The 16,417-nt window shown below is 27.7% G+C and overlaps 1 protein-coding gene across 9 annotated transcripts in view; it reads right to left on the bottom strand.

The window, feature by feature from the left end:
- LOC130678578 (protein dead ringer homolog) overlaps nt 1-10,504 on the bottom strand; it is an 82,600-nt gene extending 72,096 nt beyond the window's left edge. For all 9 annotated transcript variants that reach the window (XM_057485879.1, XM_057485880.1, XM_057485881.1 and 6 more), the window contains exon 1: nt 9,701-10,504. In XM_057485879.1, coding sequence (XP_057341862.1) covers nt 9,701-9,802 — 102 coding nt within the window. In that variant the 5' untranslated portion in view covers nt 9,803-10,504. The remainder of the gene's footprint in view (nt 1-9,700) is intronic.
- Between the last annotated feature and the right edge of the window lie 5,913 nt (nt 10,505-16,417).

Genomic DNA, 16,417 nt, shown 5'->3' with positions numbered 1-16,417 from the left:
AGCGACAACCAAAATAAATAGTACCACTTAGTCTTACCCTCAATAGAAATAATTAAACTAAATATTGCAGTGCACATTTAGACCAAAATAAAAAATATTAAAATTTATGTAGACAATGATTAATTATTAAAAATAAATATTTGCTACTGAGTCATATACACCGAAAAGAAGAATTTCTCGGCGAAAATTTTCTTTCATCGATAAATTTTTTCCTTTAATTCATAATGCAAAATATTTCTAGCGCCTAGAACTCCTTTTTTCTGTGTATGCATATGAATATTATAATATGAAACCAATATTATTATTTTATATTCCATTGGTTTGTTACTTTAGCCAAGTAAAGTAATAATCTCCTTCTGGACGAGAATATCCATTGAGAGCCGGTCATTAAATAAATAATTTGTGGTCAGGTAAGCTATTGTAAAATCCGCTGCAATCATTATAATATTCAGGATTTTATTATCGGGTATGTGTACAGCACATGCTAATTTACTGCTAATTGTCTATTCCACGGTGACAATGATGTCTCTGTAACGTTGTAATCATTCGCGATGTTAATACTCGGATATTTTTATATACATTTTTTATCATTTATTTAACATTATTATTATTACTAATACGTATTATATATACATAGTATTGTCTTTTAACAACGCAAACATCTTTCTTTTATTAACTACTAAAGTCTATCCTATTATTAACTCATCAATTATTAACAACTAAATAAATCATTAAAGTCATTTTTAATTTCGACTTTTTCTTTTCAATAACTCGACATTCCATTTAATTTTTTTTTTCAATTTATTGTTTTTCTAATTATTCTTTGCTAGAAAATTTAATTATCTATTTAATTACTTGAGCTCTCGATTGCTCGAAATATAAATTATTTAATTGCGTCGAGAAAAATATTGAAATTTTTTTTTATTAAGCGTAATAATAATTAATCAGTAAAAAAACCAGTGAAGAAATAAATCGAATTGAATTCATGGAAAATGAAAGTTTTCTCGACACTTAATTCGTTTTATTTCATAACGTGACATTCCTGGTTTTTTTTTTTTTATTTTTTTACTTTTTGCTCAATGTCACAATGCGCACAATTATATCCTCGAAATTCTAAATATTTGTCCTTTCATAAAATTTCAGGTAGGCTCATAAATTTTTAAAATAGTTCCTCTAAACCGGAAGTATCGTTTTAAAATTTTTTTATAAATTTTTATCGATAAAAAAAATATAATACCAAAGTTAGCCGACGTCTAATAATTTTTGAATTTTTTTAAAAACGACAAATTATAGAAAAAAAAAAAATTTTATAATTGCACCTGTGGTTTTTTTAATTTTCTACATGCGCATATTTTTATTTTTTTTTTTAATTGATTTGTCGTAAAAAAAATCTTAAAATTTTTTATCATCTGAAAATTTCAGGATCATAAAAAAAATGACATTTTATTTTTTTTTTTAGAAATTTTATTAGAAGAATAATTTCAGACTTTGTACGGTCGGGATTGAAAAATTTATCACGAATAAATAAGAAAAAAAAAGATAAATCGCGTAGATTTGAATGTTATATAAAGTAATTACTTGGTATGGCAGTAGATTGTCCGACAAAAATCACGTTTCATGTGACCTTTGATTGTCAATCATATTTGTCTTAGTAATGTTGTCACTGTATGACTAATTACTTATACTGAGTTTAAATTATTAAGAAAATATATTAAAATAATGTAATTGAGTCATAATTTATACATCAGACGTCACTGGTTATCAATAATAGACATCTTGGTAAATAATATATTGAGACATTGATTTAGTCAGCTCATTAGAGTCATTAAAAATTAATTATCCTTTTTTTTATTATATTATATTTCAATAAATATTTATTTTTTTTTTTCGCATAATTATTTTTATCATAATTTAAGAAATGGAAATTTACTAAATATTTAATATAAATATTAAATAAAAAAATTTGTACCGCTCAAAAGTATTTGGCCACCTGCATTTTTCATTATATTACAAGCAATAAATTTATTAAAACAATTTAATTAGTTTCATTGTTTGTATCTCACTGCAAAACACGTATTGTTGTTACGAAACTAAAGTTAGCCGTCTAATAATTTTTTTTTTTTAAACGCTAAATAATAAAAAAAAAAGTTTAAAAAAATTGCACCTGTAGTTTTTTAAATTTTCTACATGTGCATATTTTTATTTTTTATTTTTTTTGTAACTGATTTGTTGAAACAAAAATCCGAAAATTGTTAATTGTCTGCTACTTTCAGGATCATATTGTTGTTACGTCTAATATTTTACTAAAAAATAAATAAAATAAATGATAGTAAAGTTGACAGACAATTGAAATTAAAAGAAAAATTTTTAACAGATAAATAATGAAAAAAAAATATTTCTAAAAAAATGCACATGTCGAAAATTTGATAAACTATACGTGCAATTTTTCAAAATATTTTTTTAATATTTATGTCTTTGTTAAAAAAAAATCCAAAAATTGTTAAATGTCTGCTAACTTTATTGTCATATAAAATAACTATGAAGTCGTTTAATTTATTAAAACTTTTACAAAATACCTTTTTGAGAGGGCAAATACTTTTGAACGGTAGTGTATATATTTAAGAATTGAGTGTCACTGTTAAATTGAAAGATGAGATAGTTAAGGGGGTGGTAAAAGCACGTGCCGACCGTATGTTTCCGATTGCTTTAGCTTTAGATTTTTCCAAACTAATACTTAAGTATAAGAGTAGAAGAAGGACATATATATATATATATACTATACTCATAATACTATACAGTTGAAAAATCTCAGCTGCATTATATAAATTCTATAGCTAACAAAATTTACTTAAATTTATTTATATCTGAACATCAGGAAGTCTCGAAAAAGAAAAAAATTAAACTCCGAATTTCCTTCCCCATGTTAATGGAAATAATTGTAAGACTTAAATTATTTGAGCAATTAAATAATTAACTAATAAAATTTCAATAATTCACCAGCGGATATATGCAAATACAAGTACAAGTACATATATATATATAATTATAAATAATAAATGTAACAGATATACAATCGGAAAAAAATAATTCGTGTATTCAGGTTAGCGCATAAAGTGGAAATAATTTGCTTGTTTCTTGTACAGTGAAGGAAAAACGAGAGGGAGAGAGAGAGAAAGAGTGAATGGGGGTAAGAGGGGACAAGAGAGTGCATTAATAGTTTCAGAGGATATTATAAGCCTTGGCGTTGGATCGTAAAAAAAATAATTGCGCCGATTGCTACAACGTTATCTAGGTACACCGGCGAGGATAATGATACGTGAATGTGTAGCTGTTACAGCTGTCGACGTACTCAAGCATCCATTTCGTTATATATTATATATATAGATATATATACAAAAGGTTCATGTGCACGATACACGACAGTACATTGAACGTACGGGTAATCTTCAGATATTATACTCATATCTGTATATAAATTTTTTTATTATCCATATATATTTATATATATATGTAGTAGACAATATTAAAATTTAATAATCAAAATTACGCGTAAAATTACACAATATAAAGTTGCCTTGTTCTAAATGTTGTATAAATAAATTTTGTGATTACAACTTTTTTTTTATTTATAAATATATATATATTTATGTATCAGAGGATTTTAAAATGTTATTCTGGACAAAGAAAAATACCAAGGGTATGAGTAAATAATTCTTGGAAATTCAACAGGAAGTACAAGAGCGAAAGAGAGGGAGTTGTCAGGGTGAAGTTTTCGGCATTTTCCAATCATCAGATGGGCCCGCCACGGTTAGAAAATCGGTAAGAGGACAGCTAAGCCGATTTTAAATACAAATATAAATTTTTAAGATACTGTTATTGTTGTTGTCGTCAAGGCTGAGTGGTTTCCGGGGAAGGATTTTTTTTTTTTTCGTTTTCATAAGCAATAATTTTGATCAATGCACTGTAAGAAATCGGGAGTGAATTCAGCTGAGTGATTTCGGAATTTACTCCAATTCGGAGTAAACTTGATTCACTGCGGATTTAATCTGCGTTCACTCCCCAAATTTTAGACAGTGTAAATATTTGAAATAAAATATGTAATGTATGGTAATAATAAAGTATTTATAAATTCTGAGAAATTAATATATGAAGTAGAGGTAACGTGTTAAGTGTCGATGACCTGTCGACCTGGTGCCGTACAAGTTTAAAGACTCGACTCGTCATCAAATGTAAGAGGAGAGGAGAATAAAGCCGAAAGAATCACATCCATAGAGAAAAATAACAGTGGAGTAAAGCGAGTAAAGTTAATAAGTCAACAAGGGCCGGTCGTGCAAACCATCTCTCTTCTTACATTATTATTTCTTCTTCATCTACTGGCTCTTGTTCATCTTCTCTTGGTCTTCCTCGAGGTCTTTCTCTTGGTCTTGCTCTTGGTCGTTGTCTTGATATTCTTGGTTAGGTTGTTTGCACGAGTTCGAAGAAACCCGTTTCATCTTTTCACCGGACCAACCGGCCATCACGCCAGTTTACTTAGGACAAGATATAACCACGACAGTACCAATACAAGAGTTAAGAAACCCATGGTTCAAATTAAATATTCAACCTTAAGTACTTATATATACACATACATATATATAGATATATATATAGAACCAAATGTACGATTTCATCTCAATTCCATTAGCCATCTTCACATTACACACCTTCATATTTTATTTATCATCCATTAAATCTTATCTCGACAAAGGAAAAAAAGTAAAATATTAAAATAAACATACGAAGAAAATAAATTTATTTAATGTTTAATTAAATTTTCCCTTATATATATTTATCAATATATGGACAAGTGCTGAGTTGGCGGGTATTTATTTTTTTTTGAATTATTTAAAAACCGAGAAATCGAGAGAACATCAGCGACACGTTAACGAGGACTGGCTCGTGCCGAGGGTCTATTATATATATTATATATATGTGTATGGACGTATACCTGAAGAAGCGTTGGATTTGGCGCAGTCTACAGGTCGAGGACTAATTTTTGTCCGGGACCGAAAGAGAGAACAGAACTAGAATGAGTCCAACGAAAAAAAGATATTGTAAGAAAGGAATAAAAAAGAATGAACCGACCACCTTGCATTGGCGGTAGCCGCTTTTATTTATAAGCCCCCAGTAAACGGGATACCTTTTTCCAGGCAGGGGTGCGAGCGAGTCTATTACGGGGCAACCATTGGAGAAGTTCCCACTTGACTTGAGGACAACAACAAACAGACGTTTTTTACATTTCCTCTTACTACTGTACGTCATCATATAAATAATAATAATAAAAATAATAATATAGACGTAAACAGGAAGTTGACAGTAACAGTCGTCACTACTATACCTTTCTATTAGTTCAAAATTTTTGGCGGGAAAATTTGAAAATTTCTAATTTTCCACTGCAATTTTTTTTTGCGCGGGTATGAATTTTTAAAAAATAAATGGCGGGAGAATAATTGCAAGCGTAATTATTTATTTAAAAAATATCCGAAGGCAGTAAAAAAAATTTATAGCGACATTTAAATCTGATAAACTGAAAAAAAAATTATAACTCTTTTTTTATTGCAAAGATAAAAATCTATATAAGTACTAGTATTGAATGAGATTGCGCACTTATATATATTTTAAGTAGAGAAATATAAAAGTGGGCGTGATGGTACAAAGCCTTTGGAGCCAATCCCGAAGCTCACTTGCTTCGTTTTTTATTCCGCTCCCACCAGAACGTGATCCCCTACCGCGTTATATACGTACATACATATATCTATCTATATATATCTATATCTATATACATTTAGGACCCTCGGGAAATATCATCCAGAGAGCTGGATAAGGATCGCGCTTTGCGACACAATGACGACCGACATATACATTTTTATTGCCGCTTTTACTCCCGATTTATTAAAAATTCAAAAGTTGAATCAATAAGAAAAAATGATAGTTGATTTTAAAAATCTATTATCCTTTAAATTCGATGCAGGTGAATAAGTTGCAAATGTGAACCAGAGAACAAAAGACGTATAATGTGTTGGTGAATTTTAAATATGTATGATCGTGTAATTTTTTTTTTTATTTTGAAATTAAATGTAATTTCAGGCACGCAAGATAAATATATTATACCGGAGTTACTTTATGTTCATCATTCCAGATATATACATATAGATAATATAGATATAGATATGTATGTGTGTGTATATTTATTTATATTTTTATATATTTATATCTTATCGAATTAAAATCAGATCGGGAATATAATATGTCACGTCACGGTTTCAAATAATAATTATCCCTTTAGATGATATGGTAAAATGTAAATTCAATAGTTAACGGATAGACATGTAAAAGGACAATATGATAATTATTTACATGTATAGTAGTTTCATATATATATATTTAGATGAGGAATAATAGATGTGCGCCAGCTTTATATATTTTATAACTATAATTATTCAATATCGAATAAATAAAATATAGATACAGAAAAAAAAGTATTTTTTAGTGTAAGAAAAATTTTTCACCATGAAATGAAAATAAAAATTTTCTGAGGACTAGAAAAAATTTTTTCGCGCCCTAAGAAAATTTTCATTTCCAATTCATAATGCAGACAATTTTTTTTTCGTATAAAAACTGAGTATATATACTCTAATAAATATGTAATGAGGACCACTTTTGTAGCCGTGAAAAATGGAGTCTACATTTTTATTAAAAATTAATTTTATAATTAAGGGAAGAGACCCAGTACCTGATCAGGGAACTAGAGCCCGATCACTCATGTATTTGTATATCTGTATTTACTAGATTCTACTAAATATAGATATACAAATATATGAAGTAATCGGGTACTTGGTCTTTTACCTAAATTGGGGATAAAAATTATTTTTAAAAAAATAAGCATATGAATATAGAGAAAAATATTAAGGTTTAAATTTATAAAACCTACAGGGTGGGGGAGAGATTTACCCTGCAATTAAAAATTATTTGTTGCATTAAATTATAAACTAGACAACGAAGGTCACCGAAAGATTTGCCATAAAAAACAAATTAAATACTTTTTTTTTGTATAAAAAAACTGCATGTATTTTATAATTTTTACCATGGGACCGAACATAATTCCATCGAATACAACCCGCCAGCAAATTACCTCCGAAATCTAATTATGAAATTTTTATAGCGCTATCGTAAAACGCCGAAATAGTGTATCCTCTATCCTTTACCCTCTACACCTCCTTCTCTCCCAACCTCTGTCCAAAAAATTATCTACCTAGACAATGATCTCGTCATTGAAAATAAAAAAATCCACGGTCAATAAAAATATTACCGCTCACGCCTATACTCAAAAATAAAATTAAAATGACACTAAAAATAGCGCAGCATTGTACATATTGTTAATATAAATATATACATATATTTATAACAAATGAAATTATGAGATGGCGTCAGGTAACAACTAAGTATCCATAGGTGATCGTACTCGTAAGAATTACTGTAGACTGTACACATATTTAACAACACATTATTGTTATTGTTAGGTGATGTTATTTTGTGTACTAGTATAAGTATTACCAGCGCTGACCGCTCGCGGATTGGCCACCAGACAAATCCCCGCCTTTGCGCCGCGAACAGATCTCGCGAGCGCGACTGACAACTGTGGGGGTTCAATTCAGCCAATCCCTGGCTCTTAATACTCGTGTCTCGTGTGTATTAAACTGGGAATGCGCGCGGATTATCGGGCGCATGTCTCATCTTGTACTTCGTACGCACAATACACTCACAATTATTTATATATAAATATAATCCAACTTTCAATACTGAGAAGCTCGTCATTTATCATTTTATAAGTAATGTCATTTTACTTACTATCAAAATAATAAATCATTTTTCTGCACACAGAAAAAATAAATTGGAACTTTTTGATCTGATAAATATTCAGAGAAAAATTTGATGTCATTCGAAATCATTTTCTAAATCGGAGTAATTTCAGTTTGATACGAAATATGCTGATTTTTTTTTTAATTTCGTAAATAAAATGATTTTTTTCTGTCAAGAAAATTATTCTTCAACTCGAATACGAAATTTTGATTTTTTTTTATTTCAGTGTATGTATAAATTAAATTAACAGTAAAAGCTCCAATTATTTGAACTATAAGCTAATTAAATTTATCAATAAATATATCAAGTAACTAAAATTATTAGTGTACTAATTATTGACATCCTGTATGACAACTCTAAATTTTGTCATATATTTGATATGTATTATAAACCATAAGAAGATTTTCTAGATAAATTTCTATATATTTTATTGATTATACGACAATACAATTTGAAATATCGAGTAAGGTCACGTGTTACCGAAAATACGCTGAGAAATTGACATCCGAAATAATTTTTCACTCGTGATTTAAAATTTTGACTGCCCACTAAACAAAATTTGAAATTATGATTTTTTCTAAAATAATTATAATAATTATGGCCCTGATCAATTATTGAGTTTCATTTTTTTTTTCTGACATTTAATCTGTTTACTAAAAATAAAAAAAATCGTCAGCTGTCTGCTGCTTCCACTACCAATGGAACGCGATAAAAAAATAACGGAAATGGTTTTTGGAGCTCTAAATTGTTAATGATTTTTGAAAACAAAATTTTGTGATTTTTATTAATTGCGTAAGTGCAGCAAAAAAAGAAATTTATTATAAGCGATCAAGACCGGTGACATTTTCTCTCAAAGAAAGAACTTGTCCTGTAATTTCATCAGAATAAAAATAATAATATCTAGTACACTAAGTTTATAAATATGAATATATATAAATATATGTATAAACATTAAAATAACTGAGTATATTTATTTACCATAAATTTACGACAGTGAAATCAGCAAATAAATTCCTGATATTTATATTTATTTTAAATTAAATATAAATGTTTTTTCAAAAACACCAAGAATTTTATTCTGTAATTTATTTTTTAAAAAAATATTTTGACATCCGCGATTTTTAGTTTTATTATTAAAATAGGAATCAATTTTTTATGCTCCTGAAATTGACATACAATCGAGAATTTTTGAATTTTTTTTTCAACGAATCAATTAAAAAAAATAAAAAACAAAAAAAAAGCACATTTAGAAAATTAAAAAAACTATAAGTGCAATTTTTAAAATATTTTTTTTAAATAATTTATCGTTTAAAAAAATTAATCAAAAACTATTAGACGTCTAATGTCAGTATCATAATTTTTCTTTCTTTTACTAACACGTGTCCTTTGTCGTATATTTCATTTCCGGTTTGAACTTCCAATAATTTCCTGAAAATATCTATTATTTAAAAAAATAAAATGTCAATAATTGCAGCTCTTACTTGAATTAATAATCACAAATTAAAAATAAAAAATAAAAATTCAAACTCTCAAGCAGAATAAAATTCTCCGAATAAACTCAGCAATTAGTAAATAAAAATAAAAATAATCAACTATTTGTTTACATTGTCTCGTACCGAGAATTAGCCTCGAGAGATTAAATCTATTGAGACAATTCCCAGAATAAAATAAAATAAAATAAAAATAAATTTCTCTTGCAGTAGTAAATAAATAAATAAATAAATAGGAAAAAAAAAGTAATTAAAAGTACAGGTCTGAGTAATTATCGACTGATAAAAATATGCAAATAAAATTTCCATACCTCGGAACTGGCTGGCGACTGTCGATGATGAAGAGGAATACTGGCCATCGCAACTCCACCACCAGGATTCCCCATGTCCTGGTACTCGTCGCTAATTTCCATCGCGTAGGATGGCAGGGGTTCTCTGTTCTTTACCCGAATTTTGACTGATTAATTAACCGCTCAGCGGTTGTCAATCTAAATCACACTACGTCTACCTCAGGATCTAGGTTCTGATTTTAAATTTGATTTACTCTTTAAATCACAAGTAGACAAAAAAAAATAAATAAATAATCAATCAGCGTATGCACAAATTCAAAAGTCCACAATTTACTTTATCGATAAATTAACAGATAATTAATTAATTAATAATCATAAAGTGACGTCAATGCACAATTTTAGTCATACGTTGCATTTGTTATATATTTTTAAACCTTCACTATATTTTTAAATATAAATAAAACCAACACCCGCGATTATTAATTCGTTTATTTAAAATTTTAATCTCCAGGTCATTGTTATAAGCGCGCGTAAATTTAAATTGTTAATAATTTATGAATTTTTAAACTAACACAGTGTCCACTACACAGAGCACAGTTTTGCTGAGCGTTTAAACTTTTTGGTTAAGAATTGTCGAGGTTAAACGATTGTCGACGATTGTTAATCCTGAGATTACTATTTCCGCTGGTAAGCGAGAGTAAGTAATTATCGAGATAAAAATATATAAATAAATAAAAGTACTGCGGAATTTAATTTATTTAGGGTTTATAAAAATTGAATATAAGAGACGATGTCACATGCACGCGCGATTACGGTCTCTTACGATCTGAGACTGGACGAGAGGGAGCCGCTCAAGACATCCCCTCTTTGAAATTTAAACTTCACTTGTAGGTGGAGCTAGCGGTCGCGGGCTGGGAGGTTTTTTGAATCGACACGCCCTTTATTCATCGCGGTATCCTCATATTTTTTATTGTTTATCATTTTATCTTCAATTATTTAATTGTTTATCAGCGGGGTAGAGTTTTTTAGAATTTTCAAAATTGGCGGGAAAGTTTAAAAATTTGAAATTTTTTTTTTTTAATTTATTTGTTTATTGTTGTGGATAAAATTGTTGGTAAATTTTTAAATTGTTGAATAAATTATGCAAAATTTTATGATAAAATTAGGAGACGGTATTTTGAAATTTTAAAAATTGGCGGGCAAGTTTAAAAATTAAAAATTTATTTACTTATTGTTATGTATAAAATTGTTGGTAAATTTTTAAATTGTTGAATAAATTATGCAAAATTTTATGGTAAAATTAGGGGATGGGATTTTAAAATTTTTATTTGGGTTTTAAAATGAATAGAAAGGTCAAAAACCATTCAATAGACGAGGAAATATTTTTCCCACGGATTATGTATACATAAGTAATTATACATGTGTTCTTGTACTTGTCGACTGCTCGAGTGTACAATGACAGTTTTACTATCTTTACTTTTATTATGTAGTGTCTATAGTAATATTTACGATAACGAAATAAACTTTTTTGAATTGGACTAAGGAGATTTTATAAAAAATATATAATATTTTTGACAGAGATTGGAATTCGATGAATTATAATTTTTGGGTAATTATAAAATTTTAACTTCAATGGAGATAAAATTATTTAAAAATTTTTATTTAATGGCAGTATATAAAATAAACATAATTTCGATTTCTGAGATTTTATAATCCCACTACCTGAATTTACTTAAAATCATTTATTTTAGTAAGAAGTAATTGAATGGATGTTAGTTAAGTCATTAATAATAATTTAAAATGCATTAGTCCCTTTTATAATCTTGTATTGAATTAGGTATATATATACTCTTGGAATTATTTATCATTATATTTTATGGAGATTACATTTATAATAACGGATTAAGTAAATAAGAGAAAGACTAAAAATAATCGTAATTAAAATATTAAAGTAATTTGAAAATCATTGATTGTGAAATTAAAATTGAATGATAAAATATTAATTTTGTATAAAAATTTCAAAATTAATTTGTATTAAAATTTTCTATAATTAAAACATAATTTCTTATTTTCAAATAAATTCAAAAAATAAAAATTAATCAAATGTCTGAAAAAAATTGAATACGACAGTTCGAGACTCATATTTTTGAACCCCATTATTTGAAAATTTTAAATACCAATTAATCAAAATATTTTTTCTTATATTTTGACTGCCTGGGAATTCTATATATATTTTATACTACACTAGTTTTTTACAAATAATTTATACTGCATTTTTAAATCGATTTAATTTAAAAAATTTATAATATCAGAAAAAAAATCATCCCTCCGAAAATTCAAATAATAAATGAGTAGAAATTTTTAGGATATCGTTTAATCAAAGTGATAATATTGCGTCTAGTAGTGAAGTAAAAATTATTGTTATTCATTTCAAAGTAATTTTCTACTGTAATCCATATCTCGGCGTATAGCTGGAGCTTAATTTCTTGGTTGTCTTTAGCTCAGCTTCTTCACATCGTTTGTTCTCCATACCTACATACACACAAGAGTACATATATATGTATTATATATACCCCTATATCTCGGTATTAAAGATCGTATATGCAGAAAGCCAAGATGGCCGTAGCATTTACTAGTACTACAAATTACACGTAATTGTAGTCTGTGAACGCGCAGAACTATATAACTATACATCCAAAGGGTCAATCAACTCGCGAATATATGTGTGGAATTATAAATTTTATGATTTACGAACATAATATCTTTTTTTCATTCCACCTTAACATTCTCCTTGCATTATATTTTATACTCGACTTTTTATTAAAACAAAAAAAAACGTATAATTTACTTAAAATTATTCAACTCATTCTTTTTTAGTTCACAAATAAAATCTATATTTTTTAATGCAAAAAAGTCCACTTAAATTCAGCCCTTCATTTTATATTTTTTGCATCCACAGAAAAAGGGCTAAAAATTTTTTTTTCAATTAAAAATTAAAAGTTTTAAAAACTATAAAATTTTATGTTGACTAAAAATGAATAATCAAAAAAATTCCAGAGTTGATGTCCAATCATCGATCGACGATTTAACTAAAATAGTTTTTAAAAAATTCCACGAATATGATAATTAAAAAAAAGAATAAAACTCGCGGCATTGAGCAAAGGGAGGATGTTTGAATAGCCGCGCCTGCGTCGCAGTCATCACAATATTTCTCTTCTTACGAGATATTTTTTCGATTGACAATTCTCATCACTATCATCATACATATATACGAATATCATATAGTGTACGGTACATATACATCAACATATATATCAACATTAACCACAAGTCGTATTAAAAAATTCCCACAACTACATTCTTGTACTACACATTCGTAGTCGACCATGACAAACATAAACACATATGACAAATTACATAAAAAAAACTATACACATATACATATATAAAATATATAAATGCGTTTACAAAGCAGTATAAAATCCAACGCAATCACACCTTATATACATTTTATCTTCATCTCGTTGGTCGTCTTTAAATATTTATTTATCACTATAGTAATTGCTGGTTATTCCACATTAATAAAAAAAAATTAATATCTTTAATAATATACTGATAACAGAATTTTATGTTACATAATTTAAAGATTTCATTTTTTAAATTTTCTTCATTGGAGAAATCAAAATTTTGCTCAAAATATTTTAACGTTTCTAAAAAATTGGGTAAATAAATTTGAATTTTTGTCTGTCGAAAAATTATTCGCCAAGATGTCAAGTTAATAAAACATTATTTTTATAAACTAATTTTTTAGGGCATAAATTTATTAGTCAGTTTCTATTGAAAAATTATCGAGGTACGAATGCTGCAATCAATCGGAAGTGAATTGGAATTCATGCGATTTTCTTCCATCCGAATTAATTTCATTGCTCGAAATTCTGGAGTTTAAAAAAAATGACTTCGCATAGGAGTAAATAGGGAGTTTTTCTGCAGCAGAGTCATTTCGGAGTGAATACGGATTTAATTTAGATCCATATTCACTCCAATCGAGAGTCAATGATAAAATCAACTCCTCTCTAGAGTTAAATTCACTTCACATTCACTTCAAATTCGATCCGCAATTTTTATACTGTATATTTATTTCCGCACTTCTGTAAATAAATCATCAATTATATGTAAGTAAATAAATGAATACTGATATTAATAATAATTAGTAAAAAAAATATGAGTAAAAAAAAAATAGTAGTAGTATTGAATTTAAATAATGCAACGAAACCCTTTCTGTGAGTATTTTTATTTGTTTGATAAATCGAGTGTTAGGAAGTGCCGAAGCGTATGGAAGATAAAAACTACATCGATATACATTATGCATAGGAGAATAAAAAAAAAATAAAAGAGTAAAAGCGCGAGAGAGTGAGTGAGCAAATGGAAGAGTTTGAGGAAGTAAGAGAGAGGCTGGATGGTCAATCCAACGGTTTTTCACTAATTTGTCGTTCAGAGTGTGTATGTCCATTATTGTGTAAATCATTGACGAGCAGATTGGCACCCATCGTATTGGCAAGGACAATGCCAGGATGAGTATATGTATATATATATATATATATTTATATTTACGAGAAGTCTGACAGTACTTGTCGCCCTACGGGATAATAATATATGAAGAGAATGAGAGAAAAGTTACCCTCTACATCGTTAGTGAGCCGAATCAACCGGAAATTCCAGCTTTCGTAGCCTCTTCTTCATTCATCCGAGATAAAACTGCTAAGCGGCATGTCCGGGCGATTTGTTCATCACCAACACCATCAGCTATTTATTATAGACTCCGTTGCCGTAGATAATAAATACAACCCAATCTATTGTACCACACATATATATGTATATGTGTTTTAGTTTCAAAATGCAAACGATTGTCATGAAAATATGAGAATCGAACGAGTACAACTCTTTTAGTAAATTTTTTTTTTTTTTTAATAGTTGGATGCAAAAACTCATGAGACAGATGTTCAATTGATCAATTTTTTTTGATAATAATAATAATTTTTAGTTTTATAAATAAAGTTGTAAATCAAGTTATTGGTAAAATAAAAATAATGATGAGTTTGAAAAACTTTGGATTTTATTTAAATCCAAATTTACTCCGACTCGGAGTTCGGAGTATTAGAAAAAATCACTCCGCATAAGGGGTAAATAGGGAGTTTATTTTTTCAGATGATTGATTTCGAAGTGATCGGGATTTTATTTCAATCCGCAGTCACTCCGATTCGAAATTTAAATATTGAAATAATCTCTCTTTTGGAGTTAATTCTACTCCAAGGGAATAATAAAATAAATAGAAAATCATCAGTTTCGTATTCACTCTGGAAATTTTTTACAGTGTAATTAATAACAAAGTTTTAATAAATATGTTAAAAAATATCCAAGTTAAGCTGTGTGATAAAACACTTGAGGGAGATGATACGGTAAGATCATTAATTATCAAGAGCAAAAGAGTAAAAGAGTGTAGTGAATGTTTTGCGTCAAGTTTGCCTGTAAAAAAGACAAGCTTGTACTAAACAACTTGGAGGGGTTGTTGAAGAAAAAGATAAGCGTTGTGGATGTACACACGGTTAAGTATACCAAACAGGCATTTATACCCATATATATAAAAAAGGAGAAGAATTATAGCCAGAGGGAAGTTTTGATGTCGTCACGGTAAACTTAAATTACTTTTAAAGATTAATGACTTTATTCTTTCTATTATCGATTTGTTTTATCGACTTTTTTTCTTTCGTTTAAACTGTTTATTTATTTAACTCCGTAACCTTCATTACTCATATTTAACAAAATAAAATCCAAAATTTTTATAAATTCATTAATTTCCCTAATAAAGCTTTGTATTGTTTTTGATTCACAAAAACTTTTTTTAATTTCGCGTCGCCTAAATTTCTTAATGATGTCCATTTTACCCTTTAGTAGAGTTAAAAAAAAAAAAAATTTAATTACCAATTTGCCACTTGTAATTTTAATTTATTAAAAATTTTTGCATGGCTCATTTTGCCCATTTTATTTTATGTACACACACATATATATTGAATATATATATATATATTGAGAATAAGATTAATGATCTGACATTCGACAATTCGATATACGAATCATGTTTGACTAAAACGGAATTTACTCAGTACTCACTGGAATATTAATGACTTAAAATTTGAATTACCGATATATTGTGTCAAATAAAACACCCTAACTGTTAATAATGAATCTATATATATATATACATATATATATATATATATATATACAAGGAATAGTTAAGTAAAATGAAGGGGGTACCAGTAGAAAAAAATAAAGAATTAAAAATTATGCATACTCGTATTGAGTTTTTGAGTTAAAAAAAAAAAAAGTATATATATAATATATATGTACATATAGTACCAAGAACGAGTATAGTAGAATATAAATATAAGAAAAGAATAATATAAAAGGAGCTTAATATTCGTAAAGGAATTTTTTAGGTAAAGAAATTGAAGAAAAAAAAATGATTGTCTGTTTAACCGCAGAATTATTGTAGTATTTATGTTAAATATTATCGAATTTTAAATTTCGGGTGATGTAATTATTCAAATTTATTCTTCGAATCGTGTTTATTAATCGGCGATAAGAAACAGTTTAGTTATTTATGTTTTTTTAATATTCAAATTTCTTTTCGGCGTCAAATGATAATGATTATATTTATTTTCGTATTGTTTTTTCTAT

This window comes from Microplitis mediator, chromosome 2 (genome assembly GCF_029852145.1).
Source record: "Microplitis mediator isolate UGA2020A chromosome 2, iyMicMedi2.1, whole genome shotgun sequence".
In the NCBI taxonomy this organism is placed as follows: domain Eukaryota; kingdom Metazoa; phylum Arthropoda; class Insecta; order Hymenoptera; family Braconidae; genus Microplitis; species Microplitis mediator.
The sequence above is the reverse complement of the archived record's forward strand: the minus strand, read 5'-3'. Positions and strand labels throughout refer to the sequence as shown.